The sequence below is a fragment of the Lepidochelys kempii genome, chromosome 1, assembly GCF_965140285.1.
Source record: "Lepidochelys kempii isolate rLepKem1 chromosome 1, rLepKem1.hap1, whole genome shotgun sequence".
Classification (NCBI taxonomy): Eukaryota; Metazoa; Chordata; order Testudines; family Cheloniidae; genus Lepidochelys; species Lepidochelys kempii.
This window is the reverse complement of record NC_136380.1, coordinates 248135485-248160040: the sequence shown is the minus strand read 5'-3', so window position 1 is coordinate 248160040 and position 24556 is coordinate 248135485. Positions and strand designations below refer to the sequence as shown.

At 41.1% G+C, this 24556-nt stretch overlaps 1 protein-coding gene across 5 annotated transcripts in view; it reads left to right on the top strand.

The window, feature by feature from the left end:
* The window catches only part of DGKI (diacylglycerol kinase iota), a 280987-nt gene that overhangs the window by 78222 nt on the left and 178209 nt on the right, over positions 1-24556 (top strand). For all 5 annotated transcript variants that reach the window (XM_073322101.1, XM_073322083.1, XM_073322075.1 and 2 more), the window contains exon 2: positions 21761-21869. In XM_073322101.1, the coding sequence (XP_073178202.1) occupies positions 21761-21869 (109 nt within the window). The remainder of the gene's footprint in view (positions 1-21760; positions 21870-24556) is intronic.

The window sequence follows — 24556 nt, the reverse complement described above, 5'->3', positions numbered from 1 at the left end:
CAGTGTTTATGGCACTGATGGGACAAGGGGTTCCAACACGGATTCATCTAATGCTTGTAGAGGTTTACTGAGGAAATATCTTTTCTTATTTCTGTTCATATTCCTGAATAGGGTGACCAGACAGCAAATGTGAAAAATCAGGACAGAGGATGGGGGGTAATAGGCGCCTATATAAGAAAAAGCCCCAAATATCGGGACTGTCCCTATAGAATCGGGACATCTGGTCACCCTATTCCTGAATGATGTCAGAGGCTCTGAAAGCTTATATCAGTAAGATTTTAAAATTGTGTGTGCGTGTGTGTATTTCTGTGTTGACTTCCCCCTGGTTACACAATGAGCATAGTGCACTCATCCTTGCTATCTCTCCATATGCATATTCCAGGACTTGTAGAGGGTCCTCTGCAGATCCGTATCAGCTGCCATGGAAACAGTTGCCTCCCCACTTCTATTCATAAGTGGGGAGATCAGCACATGGAACATGGGTGACATTCCCCCCCTCCTCAAGCCCTATAGCTTGGGCGCGCATTGTGCAAGATTTGCACACACACAGTGCTTCAATCCGGACCTGATCCATGCATGGTTTAAAGTCGGTAGCCTCTTTTGAACGGCAGAGGTGACCATTCATGCGATAGTTTTTCAATAAGGACACATGAAGATACAGGATGAGGCCAACAACCTTTTTACACAAACACTTATGATCTAAGCCAGGACTGGAATACAGATCTGCAAAGGTGAAAAAAAGTTAGATATGTATTACAGATGAAGTGTGGTCTAGTGACTAGGGCCCTGGCTCAGGAGACCTGGTTCTAATCCCATCTCTGTCCCTGACCTGCTGTATGAACTTGGGCAAGTCAGTTCACCTGTTTTCCCTCCCACCCTTTGCCTATTTAGATCGTAAGATCCTCAGGGCAGGGCATATCATTTATTACATGTTTGTATAGTACCTAGCACAATAGGACCCTTCTCTTGGTTTAAGTCTCTAAATGCTACCATAATAACAATAAATCATAAATATTTCCATACTGGGTCATTCCATTCTAGTACCCACTGTTGAACTATATATGGCAGAGTGTGGGATACCATATATGGCTGGGTGAATCTGGGAAACAGATACAATGCAAGGGGCTGGAGCATGGCTTTACATTTATAGAGTAGCTTTCATTAAAAGTGCCCTTTCTCTCACTCCTCCTCCCCCACATGATGCCAGCATTATTGTTTTATTTATTATATTTCTAAAGTTAGCAAACTTAGTTCATCAGGGTTAAAAATAACGATCTTCCTCCATTTGGACACAGCAGGAACTGCTTTTGCTGAAATTCGTGGCCATATCATATCTCACCCCTAATTGCTGAGGGTGTGTTCCAGACTGTCGCACCATTGGACAGCTTGCAATTTCTGTCCCTTTTTCTCCTTTGTGCAGCTTCAGGCACCTGATCATTAATGTCATGTTGGTTAAGGAGCTAGGCCCCCATTTCCATGGAAACCCAGTGAAACGGCTTTGGAAGCTTAAAGGTGCTTTATTTGTCTGGTTTCATTTTGTGTCCTTTTAAAATATTTTAAAACAAAAGGGACAAGAATATCTGAAACGTAAAATGAGATACTGTTTTAAATGAGGTGGGCAGGTATAAAAATGGATAGCTCTTGTTAATCCTACAGTAAAATATCAGCTGGTGAAAATCAGCATAGCTACACTGCAGACAATGGAACTATGGCAGCTAAGGATCTGCCCTATAGACATCTGTAAGTCTGTGGAGTAGTCTCCCATGGGAGCTGATGGAAGCTTCATTACTTCAGAGGGTCAGAACTAGATAGGATAAGTCATTGAAGAATATATTGTAGATGTCAGTCCTACACTGGCACGTGGAGGGACTAGATGATCTGAAAGGTCTTTTCCATCCCTTATTACTCTCTCATGTATTTTGCACTGTATTTATTTACTGTTTTTCCTTGATCAATGTCAACAGAAACTAATAGGCATGTAAATATGACACAAGAAGACATATTTCCCTATAAGCAGAGTCTGGTAACCATTTAATGAAGGAGATGCAACAGATACAGAATAAATGTTTAAATACATAATAATAATAATCCTGCAGAAGCTCAAATTTGTTCTCTGTCTATGCACACATCAAAAATATATTCAGTGGGGTGTCTGTATAATGCAATGACAATCCAGTTAACTCAGCTCCATATCTTTCTTTGACAATGGTCCTTTTTTCAGAAACAGTAGTTCCACTTGTGCTAAGTAAAATGACAAAAGTGATAAATTTGCTAATAACAGCTTTTTATCTATAACAATGCAGTTAGAAGAACAGGAAGACTTGTGGCACCTTAGAGACTAACAAATTTATTTGAGCATAAGTGAGCTGTAGCTCACGAAAGCTTAGGCTCAAATAAATTGGTTAGTCTCTGAGGTGCCACAAGTCCTCCTTTTCTTTTTGAGGATACAGACGAACACGGCTGCTACTCTGAAAAATGCAGTTAGAGTACATGAAGTAATAGAAACACAATAGTTATCAGTTCTTCCTGCTCTAGGGCCAGCCAGTGGTATAAAATTGGGGATTGGTTCTGCTTTGATTGGGGCTTGGTCCTGCTTTGAGCAGGGGGTTGGACTAGATGATCTCCTGAGGTCCCTTCCAACTCTGATATTCTATTATTTGAAAAATGGTATTTTTATTAGCAGATTTTTGAAGCAGCGATAAGACTACATTACCTGTCTCTGAAGTAGCATCATTTCTTCAGTGTCCTAGATAAATCTTAATGCATTGGTAACATAATGAATGGTGAGACTTGAATTCTTTTTGCTACCACTCACATACCATGACTTAATATATGAAATACATTGGTAGTCTCCTGCTATATTTTATTGCAATTATTCAAAATGCTATGTTAATGTGGTTGTGTAAGCTGTACTGTTTTGGGCCATTGTTGTAGAATACTGTAGCATTTTGACTTTATTTTTATTATTATTTTGGGTAGTTGCAACATAGATTAAGAAGATAAGCAAAATACCTACAATATGCAATACTGGTTCACAGATGCAGAAGGGCCGGGGGACAGGGGCGTTGGGAGGATAAAAATACCCAGATAGAATGCACAAAGGGCAAAGTGGAATTAAAGAGGCTAAAATACTAGTACAGAAAATTATAAGGGCTTAATCCATTTCTTGGAAAACAGGATTGAAATCGTAGCCCTATTGACACCACTGGCAAAGCTCCCATTGACTTCACTAGGGCCAGGATTTCACCCCAGTTGACATAGCACAATAAAAAGCACTACCTCGACTGAGCCAAATTCACAATCTGGTTTAAAGAATGTGTCTATCATTGACTTTAATGGAAGTTGAACCTGCTTACATCAAGTCTGTACTTGGCTTATTTCTACGACAACCTTTATACAGCTCTCCAGTGACAATAATTAAACTGTTTTAAATGTCAAAAATAACGTTTATAAATGGCTCCTTCTCTCCCTGCCAGCGTGACTGAGGAGCAGTTCAGATAATTAAAGCTAAAATACAACAAGATACAAACATGGAATAGACACTATAGACTGGACAATTAAAACACAGGGGCAGCTGCAGTTCAGTGGATCCTTTGTGGGACTGATTATCAGGACAGCTGGGTATTGTTCCCATCTCAGTTACTGACATGCTGTGTGACCTTGGATGTGTCACCTCACCTCCCTGTGCCTCATCTGTAAAGTGAGAATACAAAATGTCACTTGGCGCTCTATGGATGTAAAGCATGATATTGTCTTCATTAGTAAAACATCCTAAAACAGTGCAACCATCATTTAAGAGGAATCATACTATGCGTGTGGTGTGGATGGTGAGTGGTGGGAGAAAGAGTGCAACGGGGCTGATGATAAAAAAAAGAAAAAGAAAAACACCCCAGAAAAAGAAATGTTCAGGAAGTCTTTGAAACCTTGGAAGGGATGGACTGAGCAGGTGAGCGGGGCAGGGATGTTCCATTTTAGGGACAGCACAACCAAAGCTCAGTCACCCATTGATCTCAAGGATGACAGAAGGGAATTCTTAAAGCCTGGGTGGTTTCAGAATGCATGGTAATAGAATCCTCATGGCTGGGGGCTGCCTCTCTTCTAAAAGTTTCTTATTTGTGTGTGTCCCCCTATACTATGCAGGCACTTCCATGTCCACAGAAGTATTTCTCAGAGATGAGCCACCTTTAATGGGGCAGCACTCTTGCCTCAGGCTGAGATCAAATGCACTTTTGATGTTGTGGACACAGCTTCACTACTGAAGTGAATTTGTCCCCAGAAATGGTTTGCCTTTATGCCTGCAATGAATTTGGTTTCAGTACTAAGACTTATATATATTGGATGAGAAGACAAGGGCAGTGTATGTAATTAGAAATACTTTCCTTCACATGAGATACATGGGCAAGTTCCTTTTCCTCCTGTCTGGTGACTGATTAAAATTCCACTGCACTTGCTGAAAATATTAGCTGCCCTGACCAATGCCATCCTCCATACTAAAACTGGTTTGAATGTCCATGTGGGAATGAACTATTGCTGAGCATATAACATCTGTTCCATTTCGCCTGCACAGTCATTACACAGTGCCAGTGTTTGACTCATTGCTTTATAAAGCACTTCTGGAAACCTGGAGTATGAAAGGCACCATAGAAACTAAATTCTACCTTAAATTACCCAAATTACAGTACTGTCAAAAAATGATAAGTTTATTACTAATTAAGTTAGACTGAATTTAAACAAGAAAATATTACTTGAGCTAATAGCTATATTTATGAGACACATTATAAATTAACTAATAAATCAGAATAAATAATTCCTCACTTGATTCAGGTGCTTATTTTCTCTGCTAAAAAACCACATAAAACATACTACTTGGGAGGTAACACACTCACATCTGCACATAATGCATCTGTAATTCCATCAAGGGTTTCTGGTGACACCATAGACCACAACAGCAGATCTTAAATTACCAGAATCCAAGGATGGAATTACAGTCTTCATCAGATACTGCAGTATTTCCCAAACTTTTGAAAACTGAGCCCCACTCCTTCACTTTGCAAACCAGGCATTTGTTGTTAAAGGCCTACCCAAAGTGAGGAGTCACGCAGATCTGGTGTACACTACCAAGTTTTGCCAGCATAGGTATGTCAGCTGGGGGGAGGGAGGGCAGGAATCACACACCTCAACTGACACAGCTATGTCAGAAAAAGTCCTAGTGTAGATACAATTATATAGCAAAAGATTCCTTTTGCCAGTATAGTTTGTCATTTGGGGACGAGGGTTAACTATACTGGGAAAACAACCATAATAGCTAGAGTCTTGCCTTTTTTTTTTTTTTTTAAATAAAGAAAGCTGAGACTCTGGAAACATTTGAAAGGCTTGCCTGCTCCCCTCCTGTGGCTACTCCTTTTCACTGCCTTCCCAAGTTTGGCTCATTCTCAATCAGTGTACATTTCAGAGTGGATTAGTTAGTTATGGGGGGAAGGATAGCTCAGTGGTTTGCGCATTAGCCTGCTAAACCCAGGGTTGTGAGCTCAATCCTTGAGGGGGCCATTTAGGGGTCTGGGGCAAAAATTGGGGATTGACCCTGCTTTGAGCAGGGGGTTGGACTAGATGACCTCTTGAGGTCCCTTCCAACCCTGATGTTCTATGATTCTATATAACACCTGCATCAGTATGCTATTGTACATAATTTACATATTTTGTTTTTCTGAGGGCTTGTCCACATGAGACATTTGCACTGGTTTAATGTAGAGTGTGAATTTAAACCAAATTAGTTTGAACAATAAGCCACTTTTAAACTGGAATAAGAGTATCCACACAAGGATTCACACTGATATAACTAAATCAGTCTAACTGATACAGCTTTGTCATGTAAGTAAGGTGTAAGTCTTTCTTGATGTCAGTCATTTCTGCTATATTTTTGTAGTACTTCACTATCTCCAACATTGCATGTAGGTTGTCTGTTAACCCTTTTTCCAATGATTTTTATAAGTTATTAATATTCCCCAAAATGCTGACATGATTTTAATGCAATACTTTACTGATGTAACTTTGAAAAACTGTAATATAGTATAGGAGTTGCTCATTAAGATGGAAAAGGCAGTTTTGGGAACAGTACCTCAGGTGTTAAAAATTGGTGGTGTTCCTTTGCAGTCAATGGAGCTGTGTTGATTTAAACCATCCGAGGAACTGAGCTTTTGTTTTTAACTAGGCTATTACAGGCTTCCAAGTGTTACAAAGAAAGGTAAGGCCATAACAATTCCTCTTGTGGAAAATTTCACAGGAGGGGACAAGTTACTCAGGAAAACTCTGGTGAAGCTGGTATTTTAGTCACGTTAATTCTAAGGTGATTCTCATTTTTTCCCTCGACCAAGTAAGAAGATATTGCCTCTTTCTCATGCTCCAGGACTGTATGTGCTTGCTGTGGTATTCAAGTGCTTTGCTGTGGTATTCTCTTTAAAGACATTACCTGCTGCTAGTTACAAAGATATTAACAAGCAGTTGTAATTCTCTCCCTAGTGGCTTTCTCTCTGTAGAAACTTTTCTTAACCTTTTAATATCACTTTAGGGCTTGCATGTCTTAATGCTACGGTTGTGAAGTAGCAGTGGCTGCAGAGTTGTCATGACAATCTGCTCTGAGGGGGATCTAAGGAAAGGAGCTACCTAATAAGGATGAATCTTGTGTTCGTATGGTATTAGCTTTGATAGCTAGATAACTTCTGCTTGCAAAACTTGGAGGGATTTAATGGTCTCTCTTTCACTCATACTTATGCTGTTTCTGTCTTTAAACTAGCATACACACGCCACCACACCTTTTGTCTTTCACCTTTTAACATTTTATTATAAAAATGCTCAATCTATAGTTCATCAAACGATAATCAAAATCCATCTTAATGCTAAAACCGCTTTTCCCCACCGTCACTAAAGAGAAACTAATTGATAGACTGCTATCAAGGGAAGACTGGCTAACAAATACATTTGAATACAAGAAAACACAGAAATTGAGTACATTTCCCTAGAAGTCTTATGATTAATACTTTCTAACTTTTTGCTCACAGCTTTGCATATTTTCCTCTCTGCTTTTCCACCCGGTATGAGCTATACACATCCATGGGTGCTGGTGAGATCCTGGCAACCATAAGAGTGAAGCTTGAGTGGTTTGAGGAATCAGAACCTCAGGCTGTGTGAATAGAGCCTTATTTACAGTTTCCTGCAGTATAATTCGTACATTATAGGTCAGATTCTCAGTTAGTACAATTGGTGTAGTTCCACTGACTTCGATAGAGCTTTGCTGCTTCATACCAGCTGAGGATCTGGCCCTATGTCTGAAGGATATCACTGGAATTTAGTAAGAAATAACTTCTCAGTGGAATCCAATGCAAAATGTCCCTCTCTGCTGAGCCCTCCTCCATTATTGTTTTTTAAATGGCCTTGTTTGTTTGAGAAACATCAGGGAGAAATTAGCATTTTATTTACAAAATAGTTTAATTTCAACACAGTTATGGATCAGTATATTTTTGAGCACTGAGAATATGATATTAGTAGTAATCATACCTAATCTAAACATCATACTGTTGAATGCACATACTGCAGTACTATTAGATCAAATGCTCTGAAGTTGTCTGGGTTTCTGGTTTGTGTGTGTGTGTATTTTTTTTTTAAAAGGTCAGATTTCACAACTATCGCGTTACATATGTGAAATAGAGCACTCTGAGGACAGCCTGAGAGGGCATTGTGAAGGGCAACAATGCTCACTGCCAGCGCTGCCTAGTGGTCAGGTAGGGGTGTGGCAGGTTGTGTTCCATGCATTCCCTTTTTTCACTTCAAAAACAGACTTCAAAGAGAAACTGCAGAGCTACAAATAATTTGCAATCTTAACACCATTAATTTGGGCTTGAATAGGGACTGGGAGTGGCTGGCTCACTACAAAAGCAATTTTCCCTCTCTTGGTATTGACACCTCCTCATCAATTATTGGGAGTGGACCACATCTACCTTGACTGAATTGGCCTTGTCAACACTGGTTCCCCACTTGTAAGATAACTCCCTTCTCTTCATGTGCCAGCATATCTATGCCTGTATCTGTAATTTTCACTCCATGCATCTGAAGAATTGGGGTTTTTTACCCATGCAAGCTTATGCCCAAATAAATCTGTTAGTCTTTAAGGTGCCACCAGACTCCTCATTCTTTTTTCACTATTGCTCCATCCTGGGGTGCTCTGATCTTTTAGTTACTCAGGTAACTCAACCAGGTCCCATTTTCAAGTCCACTCCTTTCAGGGTACATATAAGGTGTCCAATAATGGGAAGATCATCAGGATCAAGTGAAGGAGTCAGGGTTTCCCTCTTGAATCAGACCTCATGGTCTGGACCCTTGTAGCTTCAGTGTCTTCTGTCAAATGGGCCCAATGGTAGGCAGCTAAGCCTTGCACCTTGGGGTACTATGCAGCTGCTTCCCTAGAAAACTTCCTACCAGTCCCCTCTTTCCCAAAGGGTAAAGTAAAGAACTGAGCATAACAATAATGTTTTGACCTTCTAAGAGTCTCACAGGACCCTTCTTTGCAGGCTTGGTCAGGCCACTATCGCTAAGTGTCAGGCAGCAAGAACGCTTGTGTTGCTCCTTCCAACAAATAAGTGGAGTGGAACCTGACTGCCTTCTTCAAGACAACTGGGAGATATCCATGTTGTCGGATGGTGACAGTGCTGATCAAATACTTCTTGTTGATGGTAACACTGTTATATCTAGCCACCTAAGGCATTGTAGTACACTGTTCTATAATCAGCTGTGGAGCCACAAGTGCTGGGGTGTTAGCAGGCAGTAAAGCTTGAAAGACTGACCGCTCAAGGCATCTGTGATGGACTGTGGAACCTACCTTCTCTCAGACACTTGTGTGATTCCAGTCAGAGTCTGCAACAGTTAAAAACGTTCCTAACTAGGGGCTGTTCAGTAGCCTATGTAAAATGAGACAGTGGACATACCTATGCCAACTCCTAGTGGACAATTATTTAAATTGGAGGGCCGGGGAGGAGGGGAAGAATGCATTTGGCAGCCTTGCCAGAAGTCTTAGAGGAAGCTGAAACCAAAGACGGAAGGGACTTGGAGACTGAACTGCCCTCTGACTACTAGAAATATTGCTTCTAGGCCAAGGTTGAGGCCCATTGGTGAGGAAATGTGTAGGAAGCTCGCGCAGCTGCTACCTGAGCTGGGCCAGTTTTATGGATGGATGACTTCCGTCTCCAGTGCTGTCAATCAACATCTGTTAATGATCACTACATTTAAATGAAAAGAAACCAACTGGCAATAATATTGAATTGTAATAATTAATAAATATATATGATTATTTTGCTCCAATCCTGTGATTATCCTGTTAGGTGACTCCTTTAATCTCAAATTTATATTTCTCTCTCAATGACCAAAAAGAATAGTAATACAATGAAATGGGATCTGGGTGCTTGCCATGAGAAGATCCAGATGTACTCTCATGCTCTCTGTCCCTGATTTAAACATTGTCAAGTTGTGCGACACATCTGCTAATAGTGGCTCGAAGGTTCTCACACGGTCATGCTCTGTAAAGATTAAGGACCAGATCCACAACTGGTATAAACTGGTGCAGCACCCCGGAAGTCAGTAGAGCTATGCTAGTTAGCCTCAGCTGAGGGTTTTCCTGGCTCTGCAGGGACACGGTCACATTGAAAATCACATTTTTGTCTGAAAATTTGCAATCTACTATATTTACAAGTAACACCTAGGAATACTGTAACCAAAAAGGGATGAGACAATTGCTTTTCCCTCTCTGTTTGCTTTGTGCATTTGACAGTTCTCTGTTTATCATCTGTTTCACAGTTTGCCCTGTATAATCAGTCACCAGGGGAGCAGGAAAACACATGTGTGTATATATTTAAAAGGAATTTAATTTAAACAAAACAAACACACCCAGACAGGGAGCCCTATCAGAAAATGGAAATTTCTGAAATTAGTCAATTTAAAATTTTTTTGACAATATCTGTTTAATTGGCTCCATCAGAGCTGCTTATGAGCACTGAAGACCCAGGCTTTCTCCTCTGCCATGCTGATTGCTGTTCTAGCCAATGTAATGTTGGCACTTTTCTTGTTTTAGTATTGTTGTCCTGAAAGCTCTCTTAATCAAAGTCTCAAAACAGACCTATCCCCATCTCCATGACAACTATGTCTCAGGGTTATAAGGAATTCAAGTAGACTGTCTTCTAATTGGTAGCACCTTAGACCTTCAGTGCTGCACTGTATTAGTGGCAGCTTCTAGATGAAGGCAACAGACTCTCAATATAATTCTAAAGAGGCATGTAACATTACATGACATCATGTATTTTTTTAATTGGACGTGAAAAGTACTTCCTAGGGGCAATATGTTAGGATAGGGTAGGGGAGCACTCTGATTTTTGGATGACTAATCAGAAATTTAATAAATGTAATGTTGACCATCAGAAGTGAACTTAGAATATAAGCTAAGAGCTCATTCTTATTCAGGAGCAAAAAAGAACATGAATTTTTACATTTTGCAAACATGCAATTTTTGGTGCTAACTCATACTCAACTGTGTCCTCCTCTAGATCTCCTGGAGTTAACCGAAATTTTTTTGAGTTAGCAGTTGCATGGGCATAATTTTTCAAGTTCAACAGACTGAAGAAAAGAGAAAAGAAGGAACTCTAGAGAGCCAATCACTCATAACTGAGTCCAAAAAGTTAAGAGATTAAATGTACGTGGTTTCTTAACTTTTCAACTTTCTGTGTATTCAAGCAGGAAAGACACTTTGGGCACAATTATTTTGCTTATTTCTTAACTCGGAGGGCAGTGAAGGTCCAGTGCGAATTATTTGATGCCAAATCCTTCATTCCTCACTCAGACAATACTTCCATGGATTTCAAATGGGCTTTACTTGTGTAAGAGGTTTAGGATTTGCCCGTAAGTCTCTGTTGCCTGATCTAAAGTTCTTTAAAGTAAATGAGAGTCTTTTCATTGAGTTTGATGGGCTTTGGATCAGGACCTAACAGAGCAGAAGACTACCTAAAACCTCACTGGAGGAGCTTTCCCTTGCGTTCAGATTTGTTTACAGGTTTTGCACTTACTGCAATTCATCCTCTTTCTCCCCTCCTCTACGCCACTTCTTCAATTTATGTCAAGCACAGGTATATTGTTGTGATAGGTGGGGGAACATGTTTGTCAATTTATGAATCCCTTGTCATTTTATTAATATCATTTATGATTGTCACTTTCTGTGTGGGTTAAAACCTCCATTTGGTAGCAGGAACAGACTGTCTGGGAAGCTGAATCAGGGCCGTCCAGGGGCCATCAATACTTGAATAGTTCTACCCTTCTAGAACAATGGGATTGTTACTGGCAGAGCCAATGGCTTTTAACAACCCTCTGCCCTACAGCCAACAGGGGGCTGGTGCATGGAGCATCCCCAATGGAAGAAGAGAAACATAAAAAGTGTCAATAATTGGTTTTAAATAGGATAGACTTTCTAAGCAAGGGAGACAGTCCATCCCTAGAAACAGAAGACATTGCTGGAGAAGCAGGGGGAAGAGGGTCCCTGCCCTTCTCCAAGGACACTGACCAAACCCAAGGGCTCTCAGGAGAGGCGAGGACTCTGAGAAGGGATTGCATACAAGTGTTCGTTGTGTTTGCCTAGAACTGTAGCGCTCTGGTGCTGTCTAAGAGAAAAGTGGTGCTGTGCTAAGGCTATGTACTTTGCTTTAACCAGCATGGGGTCCCCAAGCAGTTAAACTGTAAACCAGAAGGACCACAGCTAAGTAGGACTCTGTAGGAGGATTCATAAGTGACTGGAGAGGCTTGGGAAATCTCAGCATTGGTTTGGAGCTTAGGGCAGTGGGAGTGTGGAGTCCCATGTCCCAAAGAAGGGTTTCAGGCAGGGAGTCTGCACCTGGGAGTATGTCCAAGAGGCTCAGAGGTTGAGACAGTATCTGGGTTCTGCCGAGATCCTGCTGGCTTGGAAGCAGGTGGGTTGCAACGGTTGGATCCAGTTGGCACAGTCTGATGACCATCCACTAGGGGAACTCAGCCAAGACTGTAACAAATTTGTGGCAACATGTGAGCACAGCATAGCATTGAGCAAAGCTGCTTGAAAGGGGGCTTTTGCAAGGAACTAAACCACTGCTTTTAGACTGAAAACAGAGAGTGAATCTTTTAGGTTGTTTGGGGAGGACAGGCTGGACAAATGAGTTCCGGGCAGTTCAAGAGAGATGAGCTAATAGAAATGTGCAAAGGGAGGAAGATGGACTTTAAAGAGTTTAAAATATCAGAGCTAGTGAATCAGTGGTGCAAGTAGATTGTAACTCTTACCGGTACTGTACTGACCCCCCGACCCCGATCCCCCTCACAAAAAATATTCCGTGACTAGAGCCCTGCGTGGATACAAATTTTTACCCGTGGATGTGGCTATCCGCGGATAGAAATCGGTATCTGCTGAACCTCAGGGCTCTCCCGGGAACTGCATCGGCGAAAGGAACAGATCATGGGGCCGCTGCTCCCAGGAGCCAGTGCCCTGTACTGGCAGCTCCTCCAGTGTGGCTGTACTGCCCCCAGCCCCTCCCTTTGACAGGGCTGTACAGACCCCAGACAGAGGATGCAGCTGTGTGAAAGGGCTGGAGGTGGGGCTGGGGGCAGTCCAACTGCGCTGGAGGAGCTGCTGGCATGGGGCGCTGGTGCCTGGGAGTGGCGGCCCCACGTTCTGCTCCTTTCACCACTGCGGTTCCCAGGAGAGCCCTGCGGTTCAGCCGATACCGATTTCTATCCGCGGATATCCGCGTCTGCAGGTATAAATTTGTATCCGTGTAAAGCTCTAAAATTCATTTTCGACAATGTGTCTTTCTGGTACGGCGTACCGGCAATAAATGTCTTAATGGTATGGCGTACCTGACCATACCGGCTTACTTGCACCATTGTAGTGAATTGATGTTGCTGCACGAAGTCAAAGAGAAGTGAATGGGCTACCAGCCCCAGACTAGTACCCAATGGAGTGGCCAATTCCCTAGCACAGACCAGAGGCTAGCTGGACCAGGAGAGAAAGAGGGACTGTAGGGTGGCACTCCTAGCAATAGGGGCGTCTAGATAAGCTGTTCTAAGCTTTAGGTAAAATAGATACTCGATTAGACAGTTTGTTGGGTTAAACCTGATTTTGCTCTTGTTTTGCTTTGTTCCTTCTATTGAGATTAAACCATATTTTATTTTGGAAAGGCTGGTTTATGTCATCGTATTCACACCCTGGTGATAACTCCTGAAGAGAAGACTAGCAAGGCTTGGGCCTACTTGAGGAATCACAGTTGATACACATGGTACTGTACCCCTGGGACCCAGTCTGAGGGTGGGAGACTCATGGGATTCCACCCTGAGAGAGATGAAGATGCAGGGCCTGTAACCTGAGGGGGTGCTTTTAGAGAGACTAGAGTGGGGGTCAAACATGTAGATAGCCCTGAACATTGATTATTATTATTTATTATTGATGTGTAATAAAGGTCCCAGTCAAAATTTAGGGCCCCATTGCTCTAGGTACTGTACTCAAGAAGCTAACAAGCTAAGTAAGAGTTTGCAGACTAATTACAGTAGCAGTTGATAGATGGATAGTGGGGAAAAAAGACACAGTCATGAATACCTATGTGTTCTATATTTGTATTTCATATAGTTCTGAAAGGAGGAGGCAATCTTTGGTAAATCTGAATCTCTGTGCTTCTGTTCTTATGAAAGAAACTGAGATTTTTCATTGTGGTTATTGAACAATACCTTATTTTTGTCAGTTTTTTTCAAGTGTCATTGTGATGAAAAATAAATATATGCTTTGCTATCCACGCTGCTTGGGAACGACAATCAGATCTTCCTTTTCTCCTCTCAGGTTTGCTTACTTGCATGAACACTCTTCTCTGTCTTAACAATTAAACTCAGAAATCCAATGACCTTAATAGCTTTGGGGAGAGAAGGAAAGAGAATGTGTTTCAGTATATTATTTTTCTTTTTATGGGTTGTGTCTTGTTAAGATCTCTTTGAAATCTTTGTTCTGGAATGATGTCAAGATTGCTGTAGCTCTGAGTCATCCCTTGAATTTGATATCCTGAAGCATATTGGGCAACTAGGAAATAGAGCTTGATTTTTGTACTGTTACATTGTAACAATGTGTTTTAAGACCTAAGCATGTACCAGCATAGCAATCAAGACTTACTTTTTTTTGAAAGCATGAAAAGTCAAAAGAATCTTCAGGTATTTCTGATTTGCACAGGGAACTTGAGTATATGTTACCTTTTCCCATGTTCTTATTTACATGCTCAGAAAAGAGGAAGAGAATCTGTTTTACTTGTTCTTAATCACTATTGGCACTTGATCTTTGATTAACTGAAAATGTATAAATAAATAAACTGGAAAAGAGGGATCTCTTCCCTGTTTTGTTTTGTTTTTTAAAAGGAAGAAGGAAAACATAAAGAGAAGCACACAGTACCGTTGGGGAAACTCGAAAAGCCTCCAAAGGAAATCTTTTGGGGAAGTTCTCTGGCCTGTGTTATACAGGAGGGCAGACTAGATGATCACAATGGTCCCTTCTGGCCTTGAAATCTATGAATTCCACATTTATAGGTTATGTTGGATCCAATATAAAACTACAACACGTGCTTTATATTAGCAGGACAGAAAAAAATCAGAAGTTCTTCATTGTTAAAGTTTGTATGAGGTCATATAGCTTTTAAGCCACAAAAAAATTTCAGCTTGTGTAAATGATTTGTGCTAGCTGAGGATCTGGCCTCCTCGTAATGTCAGAATGCTGATGTTTAAAACAGGCTGAAAAATATCTACAATGATAGTGTCAGAAAAAAAAATCTCTTGTCATTTTTTTTGTTGTCCAGGTTGTTGAGGATTTTGTCTCTCTCTCTTTTTTTTTTGGTCCTAAAAATCAGAGGAAGCCTATTTTATAACACCAAGAAGTACCTGCAAAGAATACAGCACAGATATCTCCAAATGAATGCCAGAAATTTCTCTTGGAAAAACAAACCTTCCCTGTTTTTCTCTAGTAGGCTGAGCAACATCAGGAGAACATGAATTTCTTTTGCAAGAAAAGAAAACCATTTTCCCTGCCAGATTTTAATAAATATCTGCTGTTCAGCATATGAGAGAAAAAATAAATAGTGTAATTATATGACACTTACCTTCAATTTGCTTCAATCTGTTTTCCATCTGCACCTGAAGTGGGAAGAGTTCCAGACCTAGAGCTGGGTAAATTTTTTTTTTCAAATAGTTTGCTGAAAAATGTATTTTTGGTTTAATGAAATTTTTCGCAAATTCGAGTTGAATTTGGCTAATAGTCATGGCCAAATAGAAAAAATCTAACTGGTTCATTTTGACATTTTTAAAATGAAATGTTTTGACTTTCTATTTCAAAATGACATTTTGTTTTGAAATTAGGTAGATTTGCTTAAAAAAAATTAAAGGTAAAAACACCCTCAAAATGTAACAAAATGAAACAAAAAACTGGGGATGGGGAGAAGGTTTTGGTAAGATATTGTTCAGTGATATTTACAATCCTCCTTTCTAGCCAACAGAGATCAGAAATCGAGTGAGATTCTGAATTCCTGATATTTAGCTTCTCTCAACCATTCCTTATGGTTTAAGTTTTTGATTAACTGTCTAACTCTTAGATATTCTCTTGCCGACATGGGCTTTTTAAAATGGCTTTTCAGGAAATTCTCCCTCTCAACAGTAGCTGTTTTCAGTTTCCAGACTGAGATTGCGAAGAATGGTGGAGGTGCCAAGAGAAGTTTTCTGGAAAACCAGTTTCAATGCTCCAGCACCAGGGCTATTAGATAAAAGAAGGCAGGTACCTTCACTATCTAGGAAGATGATCTCTGGTTAAATGAGAGAGCCTGAGGGATCAAGAAGTTCAACACAGTTCTGGATCCAGTTAAATCCATAATTAGCACCCTGTGCAGATACAAAATTGTATCCTCATCCGATCCGTGATCTGCAAACGTGGTCCGCAGATTTCTGCGTCAGCAGATATAAAGTGGATATCAGCAGGTTTGCAGGGTTCTATCCATAATCCGCTCTTTAAGGGGTAAAGAGTGGAAAATTTGAAACTTTAGAGATGCCTGTTCTGGGATTCTAATCAACTGCTTCAGAATGTCTGGAAGAGACCCAGACTCCTGGGTCTCTTGAATACAAAACAACATGAAGATGAAGTCAAGAACATGCTTGAGATATCTGTGACTAGATCTGAAACTGTAGAATTGCTCCATGCTGTTATGGAGCCAGCTGAAGCTCTGAGTATTATTGTAGCACTGTGGGGACATCATCAGCAAATGACTTGTCTGACCCTTTCATTGTCCAACCAGAATCGGATGTCAAGCAAGTTCATAATCCAATGACGAGGAGGAAATAGGCATGCTTCTGACAACCCAACAACAGGCAACAACCTATTCTGTTTGTTCTTTCTAAAACACTTATCATCCTGGTATGTAAGTGCTGGTAAAAGTGGTCTGCAGCTTATTTCCTTTATCTTGGAGAGTAATGAGTCTAAAAACCCTTCCTTGAGATAGTCACAGATCCTTTCAAACGCATCAGTTCATATGCAGCAAGAAGGGAAGTGGCTTTTGCATTTTATACAGAGAGTTGTTGCCTGTCGTAACAAAACATAGTGTGTTAGAAGCTCTTTGCATTTTCTGTCCTTCCCAGTTCATGAGTGCAATATTGAGTATTTTGCGACAAGGGCTGTGGAAATTGGATGTTTGGTCAAACTGTGCATATGTCTTTAGCAGGAGTCAGCAACGTTTCAGAAGTGGCGTGCCGAGTCTTCATTTATTCACTCTAATTTAAGGGTTCGCGTGCCAATAATACATTTTAATGTTTTTAGAAGGTCTCTTTCTATAAGACTGTAATATAGAACTAAACTATTGTTGTATGTAAAGTAAATAAGGTTTTTAAAATGTTTAAGAAGCTTTATTTAAAATTAAATTAAAATGCAGAGTCGCCTGGACCTGTGGCCAGGACCCAGGCCGTGTGAGTGCCACTGAAAATCAACTCATGTGCTGCCTTTGGCATGCGTGCCGCAGGTTGCCTACCCCTGGTCTTTAGCATTCCTATCACATTGCCTCACATTTTCAGTCAAGATATCCCTGGGTATTGCTTTTTCAAAATTGATTCATTCACAGAGAGAGTGGTATCTGGTTTTTCATAGGATCAGTACCAGCCAAGCAATAGAACAGAGATTTTGGAGGCTGTTTGTAGAATGCAGTTACTGTAGTAACCTTTCCCCTTTGGATTTCCTACTTCAAATCCTAAATTAGACAAGTGGAAATGTGTCTGTCTCCTGGTTAATCTTTCGTGGACATGAACTGCCAGATTAGCGGTGTCTCGTCAGACGCACAGGAGAGAGATGGGGTTGTAATAGGGATACTGAGAATGAGAATAATACACTTGTGGAGTCCAGGGTTAGACCAGAAGGGAGTGGGGGTGCTGCACATCATGTTGGCAGAGCTGAGTGCTGAAAGCTTAAACCATGCTAGAGGTTAGCCAAAGCGATTTGTCCATGATTTTCACTAGCACCAGCTTGTGTGGGTATACACCATACACATCCACAGAAACAGGATCCGCCCTGGACTTGCAGGGTGGTGATGACGATGTGTGGCCTTATGTGTTTTGGGGATTATTGTGTTAGCTCTGCATTTCCCCCCCAGTTTGTGAGCATTAAACTCAGAAGGTGCCCCTACTTCCATGCTTTGTATGTATAAAAGATCTTCTACACTTTCCACAATATGCATCCGATGAAGTGAGCTGTAGCTCACAAAAGCTTATGCTCAAATAAATTGGTTAGTCTCTAAGGTGCCACAAGTACTCCTTTTCTTTTTGCGAATACAGACTAAAACGGCTGTTACTCTGAAACCTTCCAAAAGGATGCATCTTACCTGTAATAAAAACTTGTGCACTTTTGCAGCTACTAGATTGCCCACTAAACACAAGTGACAAAACAAAATAATTATGGTCTGTTAAATATGTGCAGTACTAAAGTATCCTTTCTTTTCCAGATAGGTGTTTTTAACACCAAGGGAATACTTTCATGAGAAGAATAACATCGATTAATTACCTTTTTGTGGTTCTTGGGGATTTAGGCATTTTGCTGCACTCTAAACAGCTTGTTTGCGGATTATTATTTGCCCAGGGTGGAGTGAAGAAGTTCAGTAAAGTCAAGACCTGGCATATAAATTCAAATTCCCCCTAATCAAATATGTATCCTTTGAGTCTCGCCTGACTTCTCAGTGAAATGCAGAAGAAAATGTAATGCTGTTTTTAAAATATGCAGTTATTAAACTTGAATGTCAGAATTCTTTGAATTTCCAAGATTGGTTAGCTGGACTGCTCCAGTATTTTCTCAATGGTATAAACTGTGGAATTAGTATCAGACTACTTTCTACATGGTATATGCAATGCTATCCATATACCCCAGAGGTTTTGTTATAAGTGAATTGATGCACTCTAATACAAATTACTAGATCTAAAAAGTAATCAGCAAAATATTGCTAATTTTTCATTGAGTTAAGGTCCACAGATCAGAACTTTATGGAGGTGGAGCATGCCCCTGCTGCCAGTGACTGGCCGGTCCGGTTCTGCCACCAAGCTGTAAGCCAGCTGACATACCCATTGTATGGATCTATGGACCTTATTACTTTGAGGAAAGGAAATTTATAGCTAAACACAAATACATTTTTCTATTACTTTCTCATAATGTGATTACTTTTGCTTCGTGGGTAAAGGCTGCATGGTGAGCCTTTTGCTGCCACACACGCTCAGGACACTTAGCTGGAAAAAATAACAGAAAGTAATTAATGTTACCTTTCTGCCTGAAAAGTCACAGTTGCTCTAATGAATTACTTAGAACAATCTGAGTCATTCACCTGGTTATAGAATCCATTACTTTATCCACTTTGCATTTTCCTCCAAATTCTTTCTTTCCAGGATGGCTGCCATGTAACCTTTTTTTCATTTAAATCAGAACACGAAATTATTTTCTCTCTGATGTGGCCTTTGTTTTTCTCTCTTTGGTATGTGTCTTTGCAATATAGACCTTCTCCAACTCAGCTCAGTCTGCTCTGGCACTCCATATCTCTTACCTCTCACAGCAGTGTTCTGACAAGAGTTTGTACTACACTTAGTATTTTTAGCTTGTGTTGGGATTGATGGGCTGTTATGGTTTATATGGGCTTGCAACACATGGGATTATTTTAAGGTTTTGTGTTCCAACAAATATGAAAAACATCATCATAGTGACTGTGTTTTGTATGCTTTCCAGCCAAACTCATAAATCCATCATTGGTAGGTATGGGGAGGGAGGCATAAAACTCAGCCAAGTTTCCCCCCAAAGTCTCACCAACCTCAGCTAACCTTTCAGGGAGCATGGGCCGAATCTCAGGTTTTGTTACAAAAGGTTTGTGCAAATGTAATCCTGGCTTTAAATTGTATCCAAGGCCTGACATTGGGAAGTCTGTGGCCATTCATTAGGCATATTTACTTTTTAAGTCTCTGTTGAATTCATCTTCCCACTGGAGGCCTTATCTCTAGTGTGGGTCAAATAATTTGTTGACTGTAATATATGTTGCAAATTTAGACATGTTTAAATTCAGCAGATGCAAATAATTTGCATTTATTATTCAATAACTCTATAGTTCAGCAAATAATATTCTGTGAATAATACTGCTGGCAAAGTTTGCCATTTTCATGAAATAATTAATTGTAAATACTTTTACTTGTGATTCAGACCCTCCTCTCCACACCTTTTTTGTATAACGTAGAAACTTACTCCAATCATTGTGACTTCAAGTTCAAGCAGCCACTAGATTATGGTTGTTATTGCCCTTATTGATACACTGCAGAAATTGTAATACCTCACTCATTTCCAACAAGAGATTGTGATGCCATAAATACAGGACTGGGTTTGTGGCAAGATCAAGAAGATGATACTGGGCAATGGCTCTCTGCCAAGCACTAATAACCAAAATGGTACCAAAAGGAATATCGAGAGAGACTGGCCACATACTGGAAACTACTTTATGTATAAATATTCATATATTGTATTTTACATTGTAAAGTTTGCTGTAGTGTGAAATTAGCTCTTTACAGGTCCTCAGTCTCCAGACTTCTTTTAGTCCTCATAAAGGACAGATTATGGTCTATTTACCACACCATGGTAATGTGCATTGCACAGGTGCCTAGCTAGCTACTAAATCATTCTCTCATAATGCTTCTGCCAGCTGTTGAGAGCTTCTTCCCTCAGGATCCCGCCCATATTTAGTCTAAGGTAAAACATTTTTAAAATTTCCTTTTATGCCAACATTCAGTGGCATGAGGGATAGGGACTGGAAACTATAAATGTACAGTGTGTTTATTAAATGAGATAGTACCAACAGAATAGGGTATCAGTCTGAGGATGTGGGAGGAGGGGAAGATTTATAATTTTCCTCTCACCCTACCTGATTTCCAGGACATGCACTGAAAGCGTTGAGGGCTCTGAGCTCCTGTTCTATTGACATACAGTGCACTCTATGTTTACAGGGCAGTAAAGAAATTAATTTAGCGTATGGCTGAGCTGGATTGTCGTCGTTGGCTCTGTTGACCTTTATTGTAAGTTGCCTTGGGATATTTGTATGCTTAGGCGAACCTATAAATAGCTATAGTATGATGGGAGTGTTATTGCAAAAAAGCGCTTTCCAAAAACAGATTGTCATTTCATTTCCAGAGAGGGAGGGAGAAAGGTATGTGTTAGGCTTGCGAAAAGAAAGGAATTCCCCTCAACACACTCCCACCTCATAGCACTGACCGCTGAAGAAAGAACTTGTAAGATTTTTTTGGTTGTCACCAATCAGGCCATATGGTGATTTTTGCAGGCCTGATTTTTGCAGCCCTATAGGTTTAAGAAGCCTAAGTCCTGGAGCAGCCTGGTATTCTGATAGCATGTGCTTCCACACTTGAGGGATCAAAGTTCAGGGCTGATCTTACTTGCTGTTCTGGCAGGGGCTGGGGAGTGTATGGTGGAAGAGCACTCAGCCCTGGGGGTCTGGGAGTGCCTTTGGCTGATGCTTTGAATAACATTTGTGGCCTTTGCAGGGAATGCTATCCCTCCTAAGAGAATTTCGGTCACATGGGCCCCAAAGAGATGGAAGTGAAGTGAACGGGGAAAGAAACTGGAGTATATCCCTGGCGGAGCTCACCGAAAAAGGGACAACATGTGAACCTTTCCTGATCCCAAGGGTTATCTCAGTTTTCTGTTGTTTAAGTGGAGTTTCTTTTTCAGATGGCAAGATCGTTTTCTTCCTTTTTGAAGACCTTCCTTCCCCCTTTCAATAAAAGCAACTCAAATCTTCATTTGAGTTGCCAATACAATGAGCCCAACAGCCCTGAAGTAAAGAATAGGAGTATTTCAATGAGTGCAGAAGGCTAAATTTGGCCAATGGATTTTTCCCTTTATGCTTGGGTCTAGAAGGGTAACTGATCTGTATTAAACAGTACTTTTCAGTTATCAAACTTACTTTCTTTCTCTCCTAAGCTGCTTTTGCATTCTTCTCACACCCTTTCTGACTTTCCTTCGCCCCTTACCTGCTCCTCTGGCTCTTTACAGCATAATATAACCTCCTAGCACTGTTCCCACCAAACTGAAATTTACAGCTGTGCTGTCTCTGCTAATTTTCCAGACAAAAAAAAGAGTGCTGTTGTTTTGTTTTTGTTTTTTCTTCTCATCTTGCAGGAAAGCAATCTCCAGGTCAGGCCTCCAGCATCTGGCTCCTCTGCACTCCCTCAACATCGCAATCTCCAATGGGCCAGGGAAGGAGCCAAGAACAACACTAGAATGGAGTGTAGGTGTTTATTTTTAATCATGGCAATTTATCTAAATAACATCTCCTGCCCCTGTTCCCTCTAACCTTCATTATTTACATGGATAGGTAAAGGTGCATGTAACAGGGTTGCGTGTTAGCTCTGCTCACTATGAGCTTGATCCTGGAAGGTGCAGAGAGCTCTGGCATCTATCCAGCAAAGCACGTAAGCACATGAAAAGTCCTATCAGAGTCAATGGGACTGCATATGTTTAAAGTTTAGCACCAGTCCAGCAAAATTACATGCTTGAGTGCTCAGCATCTTGCAGGATCAAGCCCTAAGATGACAACTATAGGTGTATTAGAGAGATTTTATTTCCTTTTGAAGTTGTTTTGTGATTTAGGTCAAGACAATCTTTAAATAAAGACTGGATGTCTTTCTAAGTGATATGCTGTGCCTCAGCTACTGTTGTCTGGGCTGAAGCAGGAATCACTGGCTGAATTTTTTTGGTAGCCTGTGTAATACGGGAGGTCAGACTAGATGATTGCAATGGTCCCATCTAACCTTAAAATCTATGAATTTATAATAGAGTGCAGAGAGGAGTATTAAAAAAAAGTTCAGTCCTCTCCGTTTCAGAGATCCTGTGTGGATCCCAAAGGGATTGGCCTTACAAAACCTAAATCCTGCTCCAGGGGAAACGTAGTCGCTGATTCAGCAAGATATTTAAACACGTCTGTCTTTAAGCATGAGAGTTTCCCATTGAAGTCAGTGGCACTGCTCATGTGCTTCAAGTTAGGCAAAAACTCAATTAAGTACCTTGCTAAATCGTAGCCTAATACAACTACTTGCACTTTTCAAAAACGGCACTGTACAATGTATATCCTCCCAAGTGGTTTCTTATATAACCTATATAGAAGTGCACTGCCCATCTGTCAAGGCGAACTCATACAACCCGAGGGATATGGTATGTACAGTAAATTCTTTGACGGAGTATTTGGATTAATTTGTATTAGGGTTGGAAAGGACATGTTGATATTTAATCTATTTCTCTATCTGCAAGATAATATTAATAGATTCCTACAGCATCCCTGTTGGTTCTGTCTTGACTTTCCTTTAGAACTTCCAGTGCAGGTGATTCATTGACCTCCTGTGGCAGGTTATCCAATGTCTGACTGACATCATGCCCCAAAAATGCAGCCTAAATTTGTAGCATAAATGTTTCCTTCCTTAATGTGTCCACAATGATGGCTGAAAATAATTACCGGCTCACACCCTTCATTTTTTGTTAATTCCTTGCTAGTTATTTGTCAGTGTCACATTTGGAAGGCGGGGTGGCCTGGTGGATAGAGCACTTGACTGGGTCTCAAGAAACCTGAGTTCTATTCTTAGGTTTGCCAGTGGCTTATTGGGTGACTTTAGGCAATTTGCTTCACCTCTGTGTGCCTCAGTTTCCCCATACGTAAATAATAATGCTGACCTTTGAGATCTGCTGATGACCAGTGCTATATAAGAGCAAGGTATTGCTCCTGAGGTTTTCTTTTCTTCCCCACAGATGTATAAATTCATAGCTTAAACTCACTTTCGTTAGTCACATTTTCTAAACTTTTTATAACTTGCTACCCTTTGGCTTCTCTCTAACTTAGTGAAATCTTTTTGCAGCACTGCTGTAACCTGTATACCCACTGAGGAGCTGCTTTTATAGCCATAGGGCAATGTGCAGTATGCCCTTCCCTAAAGATGTGTGGTGTGTATTCTTCCAGTAGGGCAGCGTTTCTCAAACTGGGGTCCATGGATCCCCGGGGGTCCATGAAGGAACTCCAGGGGGTCCGCCGGCCCCGCTGATCAACTCCTTCCCCTCCCTCCCTCCCATTGCCTCCTGCACACTGGAGAACAGCTGTTCAACGGCATGCAGGAGGCGTTGGGAGGGAGGGTGAGGAGTGGGGACAGAGTGTGCTTGGTGAAGGGGCTGGAATCATGTTGGGGTCATTGGCCCTGCTGATCAACTCCTCCCTCTCCCTCCCAGTGCTTCCTGCACACCATGAAACAGCTATTTCCCAGCATGCAGGAGGCGCTAGGAGGGAGAGGGAAGAGCAAGGATGGGGTGACCTCGGGGTAGGGGGCGGAAAGAGATGGGGAAGAGGAGGGGCAGGGGTGGGGTGGGGCCTTGGGGGACAGGGTAGAGTGGGAGAGGGGCATGCGGCTGAGCAGGGGCTTGGGAGGTCTGAGAAAAATTGAAATAAAAATGGGGGGCCTTGGGTTGCTAAAGTTTGACTTGTATGTGACTCCTGCTTCCGATCAGCCCATGCATGATACCAGCCTTCATTGTCCACTTATTAGATTTTCAAATGAGCACCTCTGTGCATTCTCCCATGCTGCCCCACACGCTTGGGAGGAGTTCCCTATGAACATCCACAAAATAAATTCAGTATGCTCCTTCAACAGGTTCCTTAAAACGTCCCTTTTCTATGATTCCTACAAAAAATTAACAACAGTTAGGCTGCTGATATGCTGATATGACTGGCTATCATGTTGGCCAACATTGTTTCTTTCTACTCCCCTGTCTGTTTATCCATCTGTTGTCTCTTGTCTATACTTAGATTGTAAGTTCTTTGGGGGCAGTGATTGTCTTTTTGTTCTATTTGGAGTCCTATTCCATGACTATGACTCCTAGGCACTGTGGTAATACAATAAATAATAATAATAATTAGTAATATGTAGTGTATAGATC